Source organism: Furipterus horrens, unplaced genomic scaffold (genome assembly GCF_987537825.1).
Source record: "Furipterus horrens unplaced genomic scaffold, mFurHor1.1.pri manual_scaffold_8, whole genome shotgun sequence".
Taxonomy (NCBI): Eukaryota; Metazoa; Chordata; class Mammalia; order Chiroptera; family Furipteridae; genus Furipterus; species Furipterus horrens.
Genome location: NW_028327178.1, coordinates 37,713,108 through 37,733,220, shown reverse-complemented (window position 1 = coordinate 37,733,220; position 20,113 = coordinate 37,713,108). Strand labels below are relative to the sequence as shown.

Genomic DNA, 20,113 nt, shown 5'->3' with positions numbered 1-20,113 from the left:
AAATTATATCCTAACTGCTTCAAAAATTAATCTGTAGCAGTATAGTTCTGGATTACATATATAGCAAGCTAAAAACTTAGGAATATATGTTGAATTTAGAATATAAAAATTCTAAATTTCTAATTTTAAAGGAATAGTTTTTTATAATCTTCTTATATATCTGAGTGGCAGAAATACTAATAAGTTTATAAAAGCTTTTTAAAAGACTGTAAATGGTAAATGTCAAACTGTACATAGAGTTAAGAGTATAGTGTTGCATGATCATTTTTCAATTATTTTGTGTATAATATTTAACATGTACTTGAAGTACATTTATATACTACCTTGAATATTACTACATGCATTTGCTTTTAATATGGAAACTCTAATAAGCTTTTTAATTTCCCCCATTCTGCAAGGTGCACAACTGAGAGTAGAGATATTATGTGCGTCACTTTCTCCACCAATGAAACCCCCTAAAATTAACCTTTAAAGAGCTTTTAAGGGGACACTAGAGTCCTGCAATTACATTCAAAGTCATACAAATTCCTTTAATATCTCAGAGTCTAGTAAAAGTAGTATTGGGACAAAGGCCAAAATAGCTCTCGTCTTCATGTTCAGATTAAATATGTACTCAATTAAAACTGAGTTAACTTGCCAAAGTCATCAGCTTCAGGACTGAAATCAAACATTATTTAGACCAGAGATTAACTTCGTAAATTTTCTTTTCAGTCTGAGGACATACCATTTAGATTTCCATATTCTAGCTGACACATTACTCCACCAACATGCATTTCAAGCATTTTTCTCTTTTGAAAAAGATTCCTGTTAAGTAATGCTATGTCTTCAAAATGAAATGCCTTCATTCTGTCTCTTAACATATTTCAAGTTAAGAAACTTTTAATAGCTTTAATAATTCAAAACTGTACTAAGTTCTTCCCTCCTTCCACCCACCCTCCCTCCAAATCCAGAAAAACACCAGCACAACAGAAAACACAAAACAACTAGCCACATGGTCTAAATGCTCGGGAACGTGATTCTCCTCGGGTTTAGGCTACAAAGAATGCCTATGAGTAATCGAAAATTCTTAATCAAAACAAAGTTGAAAGCCACTTCCCCACACTCCAACCTCAGTAAAACTGCCCTTTCGACAATCACTCATGCATTTTCCTTAATTTTCTTGGAATTTCAGTGGCTCCCGCACAGTGAATGCTAAGTTCATCTCAATGTCAGCCAGGGCAGAGACAAGCAAAAAATCACTAACTTGGAAGGTTATTTAGGACAATAATGTCTTTCACTGCCTTACTCCTCCCACTCCAGCCCCACTTGACCTACTATCGATATTAAGCTGAAAAAACATATATATTATTAGTCCACAGGGCTCCTCCTGTGGGAACCCACTGCAAACATAGAACCTGCAGGAAGACCCATGCTGGGCAGGGTCTCCCAGCGTCCCGCACCCCTCCCCACACGCCCGCGGCCGCACTTCGCTAGGAGCACACAGTCCAACTATTCTTGGATCTGCTCACATCCCTCGATCTCGTCTGGCCGCCCTTCCCCCTTCCCTCCCCACTGTCCCCTGTGGTCCGTAGGCTGACTGGGCAAAGCCCCCAGGAGGCACACATACCCACCCACCTGGGCCAGATCTGGGGATCCTGGCTCGTGCTCCACCCTGTGCTCCTCGGCCAGCTCCAGCACAAATGCACTCGGCCGGTTCCTCCACCTCCCTTCCAGCGGAGCCAGGAGGCGCAACCCAGGGTGGCACCGCAAGGTCTCCTTAAGTCACCTTCGTGCAGCGTAGCCCGCCCCAGTCTCCAGCGAGGTCGAGCAGAGGCGCGGCCCGCCTGCCCTGGGCCCTGAACTCCTGGGTCGCCGGAGGTCCGCGCCGTGCCACTGGGCCGCAGAGCCGTCCTCCAGGGCTCGCTGGGGACAGACGAGCAGGCGGCGCGGGGACGGCCTGCGGCGGGAGGCAGCGCTGCTGCTGCCGTCCTCCAGTCCCTCCTCCCTGGCCCTACCTCCGCCCCCTTCCCCCCCACCGCGTTGCCTGGAGGCACAGGTAAGCGACCTGCTAGGGGGCGGCGAGAGCCTGCACTCTGGCCTTCCGAGCAAGCCAGCACACTGCTCCCCGGGAATTTTCGGGGAAGGAAATAAAGAAACTGCTACTCTTGCTCTGCGTGCATCCCGCGGAGGCTCCTGCGAGGCCCCGGAGTGGGCTGTGTGCTCGAGCCCTCTGCTGGAGACGCCGGCCCTGACAACTTTTAAATGGCCAGCCGGATCCTGGCGAAAAGCAGAGAAATCCTCTTTTTTTGGAGTCTTCCGCCTCAAAGATAACCGGCACCTAGTCTTACACTGAGGAGTTAATGTTTCCAATCCCAAAACGAAGACCGAGCTGATCCTCACATTTTTAAAAATATATTTTTCTGGCTACCATTTGAACAATGAGAAAAAACAGCAGTATTAATCCTATTAAATGTGAAACCTACATATAGGAAATAGACGGTTTCTGATTCCAGCAAGGCTTGAAGCGGAGACAAAGGCCCAAAGAACAGGAAAACCCACCCCATAAATACTACACTTAAGTGGGATGTTCAAGCTGGTGAAAATCCCGGTTAACTATGAGGCTTGGGGGGGGGGGGGGGCAGGACTTTAGGTTCCAACAGTAGTTTTAAATCTTTCTGATGTGTGTAAATCTGTCCTCAAACTTTAGGGAACAGAGTAACACTGAACAAAACTGATTATTTATTTGACAAGCTTCTAGGGTAAATTCACTGTTCCAACATGGTGGCTATATTTGCAATGCAGATGGAAAATGGATACAATACCATACTTAGAATATTTGGAATTAATGTCAGTGAGCCTTCATGGGTGTCTTTGGAAAGCCGGTTTGCTTTCTTTTTGTTTTAATACTAAATAGTATTATATTTCAAAAATTCTTATTTGGCACTAAAAGGAGCCCTTGCTACAGAGATTCCCTAGACCTTGAAAATTAGAGAATGAATTCAGTTTATAATGTAGTGCTAGGCAGCAAAAACAAAACAATAAATAACACAGGATGATTTGTTTTAGAAGGTATTTTACAGAGCACCTAAAATGTGCCAGGCACTGTGCTGAGGAACTCATTTGTATTCTGGAAATGGAATTTCAGATTTGGAAATAGAATTCCCGAACTATTAATTTGTTCAAGGTCAAGGAAGCAGAGTTGACTGCGCTGACGCAAAACCTTCTGTTCTTTCCTTTGTACATTCATTATTCAATCATCCAAATATTTATTAACTGTCTACTACATGCCAAGTACTATGCTAGACAGAAATGCTACAAGAATAACTTAGAAGGGTTTTGGACAGGAGAGATGTGCCTAGCACACCTTCCTCCAAAGAAGCCCTTTTTTTTTTTTTTTTTTTCTCCTAATGTGGAACATTGAAAAATTAATCCCTGCCTTTTGCCACCTAGTAGTTATGGATTGAATGATGCTTTTTAACTCTTTTTTTTTTTTTTTTGGTGGTGCTTTTTTTTTTTTTTTTTTTTTTTTTTTTTTTTAAAGTATATTTTATTGATTATGTTGTTACAGTAGTTCCAATTTTTTCCCCTTTACTCCCCTCCACCCAGTATCTCCCTCCCCCAGCATCCCCCCCCCAAGTCCATACCCATGGTTCGTAAAAAATAACTATCCCTCCCTCTCAGATATTAAGACCCTTTGTAATCTTGTAAAGGACAATGGGCGAAGGTCTCAAGCTCCTCTAGCTGCTTCAAGCTGGACATGGTCGTCGTCCTACCTACCCTTGGGTCCAGAAATCCCTAATAACAGTGGGGGTGTGGAGGGGAGGGTGGGCTTTTTAACTCTTTTTGCCAAATCCGTTGCCCCCAGAACACAACAAGGATGCCAGCCTGCTAAACCAAGCACGCCGTTGTCCGGAGACAGCCAACTGACCTGGAGTCTGCATGATCCTTACCCATGTGGGAAGGCCACCCTCCCCTCCACACCCCCACTCTTATTAGGGATTTCTGGACCCAAGGGTAGGTAGGACGACGACCATGTCCAGCTTGAAGCAGCTAGAGGAGCTTGAGACCTTCGCCCATTGTCCTTTACAAGATTACAAAGGGTCTTAATATCTGAGAGGGAGGGATAGTTATTTTTTACGAACCATGGGTATGGACTTGGGGGGGGATGCTGGGGGAGGGAGATACTGGGTGGAGGGGAGTAAAGGGGAAAAAATTGGAACTACTGTAACAGCATAATCAATAAAATATATTTAAAAAAAAAAAAAAAAAAGAATAACTTAGACACAGTTGCTCACTGGAGGAACACCAGTTTAGTGAATATATAAAGTACATATATAATGATACGACGTGACTGTGCTACAATAGCAAGGAACTTATTGAATAGAAGGGACATGTAACCCAATTTTGAAGGGTGGAACCTGGGTTTAAAAAATGGGGACAGCCATCCAACAGAGCCATCCTGAGAACTTCATCTAACAGAGTGGCAATGAGGAATTTGTGTGCTGGGCAAGGAAGGGTAAAGGGAATAAAGGGAGACAGACAACTCCTGAGGTACAGGCAGTAAAAATGACAGGACGTGATCAAAGGTGGGGATGAGAAAGAAGGATAAACCAAAGACAACTCACATGATACTGGCTTGAGTTACCAAATAGCTGGAAATTCCTTGAGCTATCTGATTTTAGATACATTGGTTTTGAAATACTATACGTAAATGTTCAAAAGGCAGCCGGCCATACCAGTCCAGTTTATCACTCAGGAGAGATCTAAGATGGAGATATCAGAGCCATCATGGATTTCTGGTGGGTGAGGTCATCTAGGAAGAATGCTGTGAAGGCCACCCACAGAAACTAAGGAATACCAACACTGAGGCCTCAGGCAGAAGAAAAGATGCTTGAGAAGAAAATTGAAAAGGAGCTTCTATGAACAAAAGGGACATCCTAAGAGGGAGGCACTATGGAAGTCAGAGAGAAGAATTCTAACAAGCAATCAGGAGTCAAATGCCAAATCCTTCCAAGGTCAAGCAAGAGAGTTTAAGGGTGTTCTCTGACTCCCAATAAGGAGATACTGGCAAAAATGGTTTCAGTGGACTAGTTGAGGAATAAAAAAGTAAGAACAGAAAGTATCACATTTTCAAAAATGGAATTGAAAAGGGTTACAGAGAAATAAAAACTCTAAGGGAGTAGCAAATTCAGAAGAAGAGAGGTGTTATTTTGAAGCAGAATGGAAGGAAAAGAGATGCCTCCAATAAAAGAAAAGGAGAAAGATAAAAATTGAGGTGCAGGCATGTACAATGATTACCTAATATTTAACAAAGAATTTCGCTCAGAGTAGAAGGGGATGACAAAATTATAGAAATGAGACAGAGAACTGAAGGCCCGAAAGGTATAAACATTAGGAAATGAAAAAGATACTGGGGACATAAAATGACTAGCAGACGCTGAACAGCACAGGAAGCAAAATTAATATTACAGACCACAATCTTAGAGAGCTACAAGTCCACATGAGGACATGATTTATCTCCAACGACATTAGCACCTGGTCCAGAGTAGCAGTACCTTTTGGTTGGCTCCAATTTAGAGTCTGAATCTTTCCATTACATCACAAATTTAGCATTATGAGCGAGCATTCTGATCACACATCTGGGTTACAGCTCTTCAGCAGTCAGGAGATTTAACATAGAAGTATAAGTATTTTATAAATGAGCCTACACTAACTTTGAGTAGGCCAAGTTTCTACCTTGGAAAACAGGTTTGACTAATATCAAAAGGAGCTTGATAGTTCACACAACACTAAGGGCACCAATGATGGCTTCCATGTGACATTTTAACCATTTTGATACCACCTTCTGGTGAGGAAAACTACAGAAACAAAAATAAGTCATGAAACCAGTTTCTAGCCTTTTGAATAGAACGCTCAAAAAAGGTTACAGAAAAATCACAGCATTTACATTGTATCATATTATGTTTTCCAAGTATATCACCCTAAAAAAACAATCCAGGTTTCCCTTTAGTGCATCAGTCACAAACTTTACAGCTTACTTTATTGCAGTTCTTTATTTCAACACATGTTATTTACAAGTAATATATGCCCACATAATGCCTCATTTACATAGCAGTCATATGAAAACCTCAAGTATCTTGGTCATATCAGAGCATTCCCAAATAAGCAAAGAATACCCACATGCCACAGAAATAGAAAGTCTCAAGTCCAGGCACGAAGGCCTGTGCCTGTTGTAAATGCTTAAGTTTCTCAGACAGAGCCATAATATCTTACTGTGGACACTGTTTTCCCAAGTTTGTTTAGCTAGTTTTTGTTTTAATAAACAGGAGAGTTAAAGGGTAAATCAGAAGGGATCAGTATTCCATGGCTAGAGGCAGGCACACAGTCAATCTAAAAATCAGAGAGAATTTTTTTTAAGTCCATAAGGAGCCATAGAGAAAACAGTCAATAATATCATAATTAATTTTGTATTGTGACAGATGGTTTATTGTGATGATCACACCATAAGTTATATAAATGTTGAATTAATATGTTGTATACCTGAAACTAATATATGTTAAATACAATTCAATAAAAAACTTTAAAAGGAAATCACAGTAATAGCTATGAGATATTTTGAACTCAAGAATAATAAAAATTTGGCATATAAAAAAACCTGTAAGGAACAAAAGAGAATTCAAAAAGCATGAGGAAGACTGGACCATTTAGTCGAAAAACACAGAGTCCTATAAACATTATCCTCTGAAGGCATTTCTGTGTTTTTTAAAAATTAACTTAAGAAATAAATGTGAAACATTTAGAATAACTGTCATCAAGAACAGATTAGAATAGAAACAGTTATGCTGTCCTGGGGCCTGGGATCATTTACACCTATTGGTCCCTACTTTATGCCAGGTACTACACAAGGTGTTTTGCCAATGTGATCTTATTTACTCTACAAAGCACTGTTTTTGGTTGATCATTACTTTAAAAAGGAGATTGTATTTAAAGACTGAGGTAGGCATTTCGGCCATCAACATGCCATCCAGACTGAGGAAGACCCGGAAACTTAGGGGCCACGTGAGCCACGGCCATGGCCTTATCAGCAAGCACAGGAAGCACCCGGGAGGCCGAGGTAATGCTGGTGGCTTGCATCATCACAGGATCAACTTCGACAAATATCACCCAGGCTACTTTGGGAAAGTTGGTATGAGGCATTTCCACTTAAAGAGGAACCAGAGCTTCTGCCCCACTGTCAACCTTGACAAACTGTGGACCTTGGTCAGTGAGCAGACACGGGTAAATGCTGCGAAAAGCAAGACCGGAGTCGCTCCCATCATTGATGTGGTGCGATCGGGCTACTACAAAGTTCTGGGGAAGGGAAAGCTCCCAAAGCAGCCTGTCATTGTGAAGGCCAAATTCTTCAGCAGAAGAGCCGAAGAGAAGATTAAAAGTGTTGGTGGGGCCTGTGTGCTGGTAGCTTGAAGCCACATGGAGGGGAGTTCATTAAATTTTCACAAGTGCAAAAAAAAAAAAAAAGACTGAGGTAAAGAGAGATTAAATAGCAGAACCAAGAATTAGATCCAGGTCTATATGAGTTTAAAATGTTTGACTGCTCTTTTAATAAAATTTTCAGATAATAAAAATACAATTTATGATGCTAGAAAATAAGAGATTACAGTACATAATTATTTCGCTATGGTCTCAATTAAGCTATTACATTCCTTGGCTGCAATTCTCAGTCATTTGAAAGAGTAGCTTTAAAGATGCCATTTATCTTTCAAATATTTGTAAGACCTTCTCATTGTCTATATTCATATTTCTCAAAGGAAAATCTACGAATTCCACTGAGGGTCTCACAGAGTTGATATTTCACAGAATTACTAAGAAGGAATCTTAAAGATACTGTAAAAGTTTGGCGCAATAAATGGCGTTTACAAAATGATAATACATGCCATGCAATATGCTAATATGCTCTATAGACATATTATTCATTTATATACATTTGATTCCCACACAAACTCTAGGGTATTTACATATTTGCATTTTACAGAAACTTTCCCAGGGTCCCACAATTGGTTAGAGGTAAAAGCGCGACACTTAAAAGAGGTCTATTAGACTTTCACACCAGTGTTCTTGACTTTCTATATCGTCTCCCTTAGCTGAAAGAAAAAGATGTCAAAGTTCAAAGGACTTGAAGTAGTCCATCATCACTTAAATAGTAAGTATAGAAACAATGCAATCACTCCATAAATAGTCAGGTTTTCTTAAGATACCACCACCTCCTCCCCAAAAGATGTATCTCCAGTGTTAAAGACAAGCTCCAACATACCATCAGAAGAAGGGGTCACAAGAGTTGCTTAGCATCCTACGACAGACTCCTGACTTTCACTCAGGCTGACTATGTGCCAGGACTGTGCTAAACATTTTACTTATAATCTCTTTTTAACCCTCATGACAAATTTAAAAGGCTAATGAAGTTAATCAGTCTAAACGTTAGGCTAATATCCTTATACATAGAAATTTTCAGAGAGATGATTACTCTAGGCTACTTTTTTAAACAAATAGTTTAAAAATTAGCATAGGTTGGCCTCCCCAGAAATTAAATTATTTCTAATTCAGTGTTCACCTTAAAACTATACATCTCTAAAACAAAAAGAAAGTTATCAATACATCGTTCAGGTACCACATACAAGATGTGAATGCAATTTGGTTTTACAATGTACTAAATAGTACCTGAATCCCATGACATCATAATTTGTGCACTTTGAAGATGTACCACAATGCTCTCATCCTATTTAGATTATTCAGATGACTAATCAGTCCTCCTTTAAATAAGCTAGAATATGCAGTCTGCAAACCATCAAAACACAATGCTAAGAAGGAATGTCTTCAAACAACATTAGAAGAATCGACCTTCTAAAATATTTAAACAATTATGTGTTTTCCTGCATTAATAGAATTCTATTGACTTTCTGTAAGTTTGAGGTTTGATTATTTACATAGTTTTTTCTTATTCCCCAAATATATGGAATCTGCGGCTAACAAACATAGCATTTAAAAATTTTATATGAATTCACAAGGCTTCTATTTTCACCAAGACAAAATATAATTTTAGAGTTTTACATAGAAGAGGAACATAATAAAACCATACTCATCTATCCTGTTTTACAAAACCTAACTCTAATCAAATAGTACAAATAAATTGTAATGAGAATAAGAAATCCGGTGTCGATATAAAAAGTTGAAGATTTTACATATATGTAGAAATTAACAAAATGGAAAAGAAAGTCTACTGCTCCTTGCCTTGCATTAACATCATAAATATGAGGGAAAAACAAAATGAGAAAAAATCTCATTCAGGCAACCAGAACACATCTTTACAACTTTGGAGTTCTTAGGAAAAGAATTACTAATGAATAAGCATACTACTCATACTCATCTTTTGAAAAGCAAATGGCAAATCTTTGCACAGAAAAGAGCGGTAAAAAAAGAGCACAAAAAATATTTAACCCACTGAGTTCAGTTCACATAGGAAAGTATAACAGCACTCAATTTTCTAAATGAAAGTATTATATAGTTTTCATATAAAAACCTTTGGTTTCTAGATATTTTGATAACCCTCTTATTGAAACATTTCATTATAAGTAGAATTTTAAAACATACTTGTTCAATGTGGCTACAGAAATGAATTATATGATTATTTCAGAATAAACCTGTTAATCAAGAAAAAATAAGGTCTAGGAGCATTTGAGATCTTGCTCCTCAGCATATGTCATCAGTTTGGCTAAAATAAGGTATTATACAAATTCAAATAAATAAGTTCTAAGTTTTGGTGAAGAATGAAGCCTTCATTTCCTTTGTTACCACTATTTTCTCCTATCTTTGGACGTTTTGAAAGCAGTGACTCATTGGAACATTGTATGTGACCCCAAACAACTGTTAAAGATTTCAATTCCGCACTACCTACCCCTTCTTGTTTAGTGAAGAGATTAAGGCAATCGCTCAAAGCTACACAAGTTTCTCTAGAAGCTTCAGAGACAACGTCAACTTTCTGAAGAAATGATGGAAGCATCTCTAGAAATTAAAAAAAAAAAAATCAAATGAGTGAGATTTTAAGTAATCAGAGTAAATTATGACCACAAACACATTTTTATAGCTACTAACTTCACCTTTTCTTCCAACCACCTAAATGAAGCATACAGTACGCTCCTGGGGCATCTTTAAGCACCTACTACATGCAGAGCATATAAATTGGGACAAAAAAAGAAAAGGATGAAGCCTTGTCCTTGTGTTACAGAGTGGGGGTCCCCAAAAATCCCCAGAGCCCATGGGTTGGAGGATGGAGAGAAGGGAACAGCTTTTAAGATGCCTTTGCATAACTATGGCTGGTAGCTAGTGTCTTAGTTGTGCAAATTATTTGGTTCTTCCAAGGCCCCAAGGAGATGGGAGGAATTTTGACCAGGGAATAGTGAGGAAAGAACACACAGGGCCTGCACAAGGTTCTGTGAATGGTCAGAACTAATTACCCTGTTCACTGCGTCACAGGCCATGGTCAGGGATTTAAAAATAAGGCGGCAACCATTTTAGAGGAAGGAGAGGAGATCCACACGGTTTGGAGAGAGTAGGGTGTACCATGCGGTTTGCAAGGAGGGCAGAGGAGGAACTCCACGTGGCTTTGAAAGGGCAAAGAAAACTATGTGTGATCCAGTACAACACAGCACATGTTTTCCTAGACTGTTACATGGAGGCTGATGACATCGTACCCCAAATCCTGAATGAGAGAGCTGACAGATAAGGGATGGGGAACTTCTGGGCATGTTTTTAGCTTCTAGCCTTTTGGGGAGCAAGGGAAGTGCTGGGTCCTGTGGGAGAACAGGGCTCTGAGCTGAAGTGCTCACTGCCCTCCCCAGGTTGGAATACTGTAAATAAAGACCTGTTTTCCTCAACACTAGTCGTTGGGTTTTACACCAAGGCACCACGTGAAAGAACCCCCTTTCACTCTGTAACACTAGGAAGGCCTATACCTACAAGCAGAAGAGCCAAGACTAAAAACAAGTTTATAGAATAAATAATAATATAATGTTTAAAAGAAGAAGCTAACAAGGACTGACAGCAGTAGCCATAAAACATTAACATTTCCTTTCATGATATTCTATGCCAAATGAGTAATTTTACTCAAAAGAAAACTGCTAAAAAGACAAAAATAATTCTGAAGGTGTCATTAACTCAACTTCCTCTAGTTCTTATTTGGATAAATGTTTTACATAAATAGGCCTTTTCACTCTCAAAAAGGTGTCCCTGTAGAGTTTCAGTATCTCTTAGTGTATGTCTGTCCCTGTAGAGTTTCAGTATCCTTTAGTACATGATTACGTTGGGAACAAAGAAATGGTAATACAGTTGGCCCTCCATAGTCACAGGTTCCACACCCAAGAAGTCAAGCAACTGCAGATAGAAAATATCCAGAAAAGGAATTGTTGCTGGCATGTACTAAGTAGTTAAGCCTATGTATACAGAGTTTTTTCTTCTCATTAGTCCCTAAACAATACAGTATAACAACTATTTACAGAGCATTTATATTGTAATAGGTACATAAGTAATCTAGAGATGAAAGTATACAGATGGATGAGTGTAGGTTATATGAAATTTTACCCCATTTTATAGAAGGGACTTGAGCCTCTGCAGATTTTGGTATGCAAGGTGGTCCTGGAATCAGGACCCCAAAGATATAGAAAGACTACTATATTAGTTTCTTCCCAGGTGCCCCAAAGAAAACCTTAATCCATTTAACCATTTAAAGAAAAAAAAAAAAGTTGGCAAGAGAAAGTTACAAAATGCATGTAAAATTACTTAAAAACAAAAACAAAAACAATAAAATGTCATATCCTGCCCAGATTAATACAAGGGGAATGTACTTAGTTAAAATAGTTCTGGAATTTATGTTAATCATACATTAAGATCCTTTAAATGTGTCTCTTCTATGAAATAAAATCACAACGTTAAGAAATTTTTTCATCAAAAAATAACTTAAAAGGAGAAAGACAATTAAATCAGAAGCATCCTTTTTATTTCAAATAGCCTTACTTAAAACACTGTTCTGAAAACATGGTAAACAAGGCCAATAAAAGCAATCAATTTGCAATCAATTAGGTCATAAAGCAGTGGGTCTCATCAAGAAACAAAAAATTTCACATAAGAAATACAGTAAAAAGAATCTATAAGAACACATAACAAATTATTTTTGGACATATTTTCTGGGTGATAAAATTATGAATAGCATTCTTTTTTAATTTTTAATTTTCCAAATTTTCTATATAAATGTAATTTATTTTGGCAAAAGAAAGTCCTCTTCTTGGAAAAACTATTTCTCAAAACTCCTAAGGCTGAAGTGGGCAACAAAAGGAAAGGTCAGAGTGAATGAAGGTATAAGCAACCTTTCGTAATATCCGCATATAAAGACCAAATGACATTGTATCATATTCTTCATCTTATGGAATACAGTTTCCAAGTATTGGCTATTTGTAACAGCACCCAACTGAAAACTATATTCTAAAATAAATTTGACTTTACATACTTTATTTTTCATTTTGCATCTTTGATACACAATGTGAAGATTTCTTCTGTACTTAGTTGCTAAATAGCAAATGAGAATACCATATGCTTGATGCCATATGACTTAAATAGTACTTCAACAGATGTCTCTGACAGAGCTGTGGACTGGGTACTAAGAAGGGATGTACAAGAAAAAACAAGACACAGCCTCTGCCTTCTGGGAAATCTAGTAATTTTCCACTTTCATGGTACACATGATAGGATGATGGAAGCATAGTCATTCATGGATGTTATTTTTTTTATTAAATACCAACACATGCTTAATCATCTCCAATTCTGTCTTTGTTTTAGATATTTCACACTCTCAACACATATTGATTAGCATATAACAAACATTAAATATCAAAATAATTTTTTAGAAATAGAAGTTTTTAAACAAAAATGATTCTGCAAGCTTTCAAAAGACACTCCAAGAAAATATATCAAGGTAAGTTTTTATAAGAATCCATTAGTGAGAGAGTGTCAAATTCTTCTATCCAAAACAGAATTTAAAAATTATCTAATTTATCTTAGAATCTATAGTGTTTAGAAAAGATTCTGTAATTAATCTTAACTGGCGCAGTTGCATGGCATAAGAACTAAGAGACTTCACAGTGCATCGGGGCTGAAGTAGACCACACTGGCATGTTCCTTACATAATGATGTTTGCATATGGCTGTATAAAAAGAAAGGAAACCGCTAAGCTTCTAGAAAAGTTACCAATTGGGAATCACTGCAAATATTTATATGCTTTATTCAATTAATAAACTGTGATGAATAAGTGCAAAATGGCCAGTATGTTATCACATTTGGCCTACTACAAAAGCTGGACACTTAATTCTAAGAAAAAAATGTTCCTTTTTATACTAAAATTATTTTTGAACTCAGGAAAGATGCTAGAAGATCATATGTGAAAAGTTTATCTTTAGAGATGTATAAAAAGCTCCACAATCTGTTTTCATGATACACTACAATTTTTACTTGGGTAAGTTCTTAGACTATTAAGGAAATACTTGTGTCTTATGTTAACAAACTAAGCCCTAATACAGATGGCTTCCACTGTTCTTCTAATATAGAAAAAGTCCACTCACAGCCTAACATTTAAGGCACTTCATAAACGCAATCAATTTCAAGTCATACTGTTTTCCTGGAAATACTTGTTTTCCCTAGAAATATTCTTAGATTTTACTGCCTCCAAACCTTTGTTCAAGATGTTTTTTCTTCCCTGAATATTGGAAATAATAATTATTCATTTTAAGAAGTTTCTCCACTGAACTACATCTTTCCAACTACACCCTGGAACATTCCACGGAGAGAAAGAGAGGAACATAAAGCTGGAGGCAGTGTGTCCAGACAAGTTGTTGCTGTAACTTACAGGAAAAATGGCTGTGCCCTATTTTAGCATACTAGTAGGGAGATAGACAAGAACAACGTAGAGATACATCAGAGACAGAATAGGTACAGCAGAAAGAAAATTTAAGATGACTCCAAGGTTTGGGCTTCGGAAATTGTGTGAATTAGCACTGCAATCTTTAAGATGAACACCAGAAAGAACACTGGAAAAAGAAAAAACAATGACAGGAATTAAAAAGAATATTTCTTTATTTTGAGTTAGAAACTTCTGCTCTACATCAATCCCACCCTACCTTTGAACTTCTGAAAAGAAGGAGTCTAGGGAGGTTTGAACAACACCTCAACTACAGGAGCCAAGGTAATGTGATCATGCTCAACAAATTATACCTTTCACTGTCAACCTAGGTATAAACCTGTACTCTTTTTTCGTTCATAGACCAAATGTTTAGGGTAAATACAAAATTCTCGATTTATTCTAGACTACTGGTTAAGAGCAGACTCTGGAGCCAGGCTGCCTAGAATCAAACCCTAACTTGAGTTTTTACTAGCTGTGTGACCTTAAGCAATTTACCTAACTCTCTATGCCTTGCTTAGCTTCTCTGTAAAATGGACACAATAGTTATATGTGCTGCACAGGGTAGTTAGAAGAAATAAATGAGTTAATATATATAAAGTACACAGAACAATGCACCAAAGGCTATATGTGTTTGCTATTATTTTATATAATACAATTGGTGCATTATTGATAGTTTTGTATTAAAAGGAGAACGGGACACCTGTGGTATCTACCAGACTAAGTTGATAGGGAGCCATCCCTTCAACCCCAGACCATAAAGATGCTGAATAAAATAATGCACAGCAGAGTTTGAAAGAACAAAGCCCCAGAAATGCTAGACACAAAAAGAAAAGTCAAGTCTGATAAAACAAGCACCTGAAAGTGACGCCCGGGTGGGGAAGGCCGAACAAAGGTGGATGCACACAAGAACACAAACCCAGGAGACTGGCTCCGCTCTCACAGAGCAAAGGGGCAAGGCCTTGTGTAGGACCAGACCCCCAGTGTACGCAAGAATGAAAAAACTGCCCCCGGGCTCAGGGAAGCAGTGGAAAAGGGCACTTGCTGCCTATTGCTCTGGGTGGGAATCATGAGAAGTAAAAATTCCTAGCTTATGCCCCACCTATGTATGGAATCCAATTTGAAAACTATTAGCCCAGAGCCAGAAATACCTTTATAGCCCTAACAGAAACAGGCACAAAACTATTGCGTAGGGACATTTCCAAAATCCAGGAGGAGGAAAAAACAAGCCCCCCTGAAGATGAGCTCACACTAAAAAGTTATATAATCCATTTTGAGGAGCACAATCCATCCCCAGGGACAGTTAGCAGACAAAACAACAGAATTAGCTCCATGACTACTTGAGACATAAAAAACATTCCAAAAGAGGCTTTAAATTAATGTTTAAAATTTCACGGTAAAGTTAGAAATACGTGTTATATGAAAAACAAAAACAAACGAAACACACCATGTCCCTATAGGAAAAGTAAAAACTTTAAAAAACACCACCCAGAATTTCTAGAATTATAAAATACAGTCACAGAAATTAGAAAGTCAAAAGAGTAAACAGAAAAATAGACCCAATTGAGAAAAAAACTAAAACTAGAAAACAGATATAATAAATTAGTATTTAACACAGAAAAAAATAGAAATGAGAAACTAAGAGGTGACAGGTCAAAGAAGAGTCAACACGTGTTCTGGCAGAAGAGAGCAGAAAGAATGAGAAAGCAAAATTTGAAGAGACGGTAATGGTAAGAACTTTGCTAGACTAAAAGAGATAAGGAATCAGTCTTTAAATTAAAAACAGACTCTCAAGCAGCATATATACATAACAACAAAAGTCAAACCTAGAGACAGAATAAAACTGATAAAACTGCAAAAACACCAAAGACAAAGTGAAGATCTCTGACGCAATAGAAGTTTTAAAAAAAAAAAGACAAGACTGTCTACCAAAGAATCATTATTAGTATATCAGGAGCCAGAGAGGCTGGAATCATATCTGCAAAGTGCTAACAGAAAACTATAACCTTGTGAGAGTGAAATAAAGATTTCTGTAAGACAGAGATTTCACCCCTCACAGACCCTCAGGGAGTTACTCAAAGATTTCCCTCAGAAAATAAACTGAATCCAGAGGAAGAGTAGGCTATAAAACCAATGGCACTAACTGCAGAACCCTAGTGGTGAAAGAATGCAGAACACCCCTGTCTGGTGGCTTCTTCCCTGTTTTGCTTCTTTCCATAAAGCTTCATTGACTTGTACGATCTTTATACCTACTAACTTGCCAGAACAAATTTGGTACCGATTTCTCCCTAAGTTGAGGGAAATAAGTTATAAATTTATACACTAGGTAAGTAGATCATTCATTTCATTTACTCAAAACATACACACACACACAAATGCAAACACACACACACATACACACCCGTGCCCATATGTGCCATACAGTCTTAGGGTGCTGGCACTGTTAATCAGAGAATAAAACAGAAAAATTTCCTGCCCTCATGGAGTTTCTATCCTAATAGGAGAGGCAGACAATCAACTGCACATACATATATAAGAAATTTAGTAAATGACAAAGAGAAAAATAAAGCAAGGTAGGGGGATAGCAAGTGTTGAGGGGAACTTAAAGTTTAGACAGAATGAAGTTATCCATAGGCTCCTGATGGGGAAGAGCTGGCAAGTTCCAAGGGGACCTGAAAAAATTTTTAAAGAGATTATGCACAAAGGCAAGGATAGCAAGGGAACTAAGAGACTGGCATGCAGGACAGTTACCACCCTGGATAAAGGAGCAAATTAAGGGGACAGTGTGGCTAAGCCCGTAGGAGTTGGCATCATTAGAATGAGCTGTGGGCCATGTGGAGGAAGCCTGAGGAAGACCACAGTCCAGCTGGAGGGAGCACGGATGTCCCCCGACCTACTGCCCTGTCCACACCCCCTCCCACCAATCCCCTGATAGGAGCTCCCATTTGCTGAATGCTCTATGAAGTCAGTCAGAGGCCAAGAAAACCCCAGTAATGAAGTCTGTAGTGATCGGAGGCTCAAGGGCACCAAGCAGGGCAGAAAATAGAAACGGAAGCGCCAAAGCATAACTGGTGGGAAGAGAAGTCAGAAGATTCTGTCTGAGGAAGGACCTGGTAAGGTAACGAAGTGAGTATGCTAGACAAAAGCCTTCCATACAGAGGGACCAGCACAACTCAGGCCTGAGGCAGGAGTCTGCCAGATTCCCTGAGACAAGTAGGTGGCCATTGAGGCTGGAGGAGCAAGCAGAGAAAACTAGGAGATGAGGACCAGACCGAGGGAAAGGAACTGGCAGGGTTTGTAGGTCATTAGAATAACTATCTTTCATTCTAAGTGAGCCGACCTGTAAGCTAATGGTTTTTTTAAGCAAAGGACGTCCTCCACTGACATTGTAGAAGGCTGCCTGGGCAGAAACTGCAGGGGCAAGGGCAGAATTTTAAGGCCAGTCTAGGGGGTTGTTTTAATAGTCCATATGGATGATAGTATCTACATGAAAGTGGTGATAAGTGTGTTTACTTGAAGCCTAGGATTTTGGTGAGTTTTAAGTAGATTGAAGTGCTTTTTCTTTAAGGTTTTTTTTTGTTGTTGTTGTTTTTTTTAGATAACTGAAATAATTCTCATTTCTTTAACCAGGGATTCACTTATATACATTTAGTAACATGCAATAAAGTATATGCATTAAAGATGGCATGTGAAGTAAAATATCTTTTCTGGAAAGTAATTTAGCAACATGTAGTAATAGGTTCAAAAATGTTAATACACTTTCACCCATAAATCCCACTTCCAAAAACCCTATGGAAATGAAGTGGTGTGATCACATTTAAAGGCACAATACAGTATTATGTATAACAGCCAAAACTGGTTACTGCCTAATGGTGAATTTAGGGTTGTATGGAAGAACAGATTAACTAGTCTTTATGAAGTCTTCCAAAACTTTTATTAGTTTGGATAATTTTAACTGATTTTGCAACCAGGCTTTTGGTAAAGATAAAATAGTAGAGATTTCAATATTGCATTCTTCGGACCTTGAATAATGTGTTGCCTGATAGATAAATTCTGGCATTCATCCAGAGAGAAATTAGGTTTAAGGTCTACTCATGCAAATGACAGAAATATTTCAGTAGAGGACATGGTATTTAGGAGAGAATAATTACAAATAAAGCTGAAAAATCAGGTTGTGATTGGGCTATAAAAGTTCTTAAATGCCAGCATAAAGAGTTTATATTTTATTCTATCATCTCAGGAACCCATAAAGGATTTTTTCAACAGAAAATGTATGATCTAAAAAGCACCTTTCTAAAATTAATTTGGCAAGCAATAATGCAGTATTTCACAGATTGTGAGCTGGAAAAGTTCCTGAAAGTCTTCTGATTCCATTCCCTTTAAGGATGAAAGGCAGGGAGAGTAAAGGGCAGCTGCTGCCGTAACCAGGATTTGAGGTGATAAGAGCTGAACTATAATGGTAGAAGTCTGAATGACAAAGAAGGGAACTGCGTCCTAAAGTTCAAATTCTGTACTAAAATGTATGACAATTTCAACCACAAGATCTGGACTCTGTCCACAAACATTTAGTTTTTCATCTTGAGACATCATTGGCAAACTATGTACACAGTCTGGAGCAGGATGTGTATCTATCAGCTTCCTTTAATAAAACACATGGTACGAGATTATTCTGTACAATCTCTTGACATTCAGAGTGACTCTGTTACTTCAACTCCCCAATTCCATTCATGAAATCATCTTAACCCTATTTATTTACTATTTATATAAGATGTAGTTTTATCTATATACACCTGTCTTTCAAAAATAATGTTTATAAATGTTGGTGTATAAATCGATTGAGTTTTATTGTAGATATATGAAACAGGGTTGCCAAATAGTCAAACATTTCAAAATTTTCAGATAGCACTGTCCAAAATAACATATCTCTTGCCCTGGCTGGTGTTGCTCAGTGGGTTGAGCACCGGCCTGGAACTGAAAGGTCACTGGTTCAATTCCTGATGGGGACACATGCCTAGGTTGCAGGCCTGGTCCCTGGTTGGGGCGCAATGATGTTTCTCTCACCATAACACATTAATGTTTCTCTCTTTCTCCCTCCCTTCATCCCTCTCTAAAAAAAAAATTAACAAAATAACATATCTCTTTTGTGGTCCTGAATGTTATGCAGATCTCTAAGGGCAAAAATGAAGCACGCCATCATTATGAGTGACATGGCATACAGGTAATCTGAACCAAGAGATGTGATTCAAGGTTTAAAAAAAAAAAACAACTTAATTTAATTGTAGTTATAATTGTTTTCTTTGGTGCAAGTTAAGAAAATTTTTATGTTTCATTTCACTCTGGTTCTACATCTTTTAAATGTTATCTCTCTTCTTACTTTGATGGTTCTTGGTAAAGACAGTGTTTTAAAAGTCCTTTAATGGTCTTAGTTGCATAACTGTATATATAATAAAAACCACTGTATGGTACACATCACATAAGTCTATGTGAATTATAGCTAATAAAGCTGTTATTATTGTAAGAGCCCATTGAGGATGAACAGTGCCAACACAATATTGCAGCCTACAATTAATAGTCAAAGTGACCTAACTGCTGTCCTTCCCAAAGCTATCATTGTTGTTATGTTTGTTAAACTGAAGTAAAGGAATGCGTGAGGTACATCTGGACAGATACATAACGTTTATGCTCAATTACTCTAATGTTACATTTCTTCACATTCTCTGGGCACATATAAACTGAAACTAGGAATTCACTGTGTAACTAGTTCATGACAAAATTGATAGTTAATAAACTAATAGACAACTAAATCAATTATATTTTAGTAGAGTTATTTATAAAGACATCACAATTAGTCTAAGAAAACAACTTTTTAATTTACAAAGTAATAATTTTTTCAATACTTAATTTTTGTATTGGATTTTATATTGGATTGTATTTTGATTTTTTAATTATTTATAGTCAACTCATAATAATTTATAACTAATGGAGAGTGAAGACATAAACAGTTGAACAGCAGAGTAATCATTAGCTAGACAAGTTCATGTATATATTGATAGAATCGTAAAATGTCAAGACCTGGAAACAACTAACCCTTTCATTTATAGATGAGGAAACTGAGGCTCAGAAGTGAAACTATTGCTA

General features: G+C 37.9%; 1 protein-coding gene and 1 pseudogene across 9 annotated transcripts in view; one reads left to right on the top strand and one right to left on the bottom strand.

Annotated features, from left to right (window-relative positions):
* OSBPL1A (oxysterol binding protein like 1A) overlaps positions 1-20,113 on the bottom strand; it is a 212,848-nt gene that overhangs the window by 105,707 nt on the left and 87,028 nt on the right. For 5 of the 9 annotated variants that reach the window (XM_090285702.1, XM_090285704.1, XM_090285705.1 and 2 more), the window contains one exon: positions 9,929-10,035. In XM_090285702.1, the coding sequence (XP_090141828.1) occupies positions 9,929-10,035 (107 nt within the window). The other 4 variants (XM_090285708.1, XM_090285707.1, XM_090285709.1 and 1 more) reach the window with 4 other exon arrangements.
* LOC150002745 (large ribosomal subunit protein uL15 pseudogene) lies at positions 6,986-7,488 on the top strand (annotated as a pseudogene).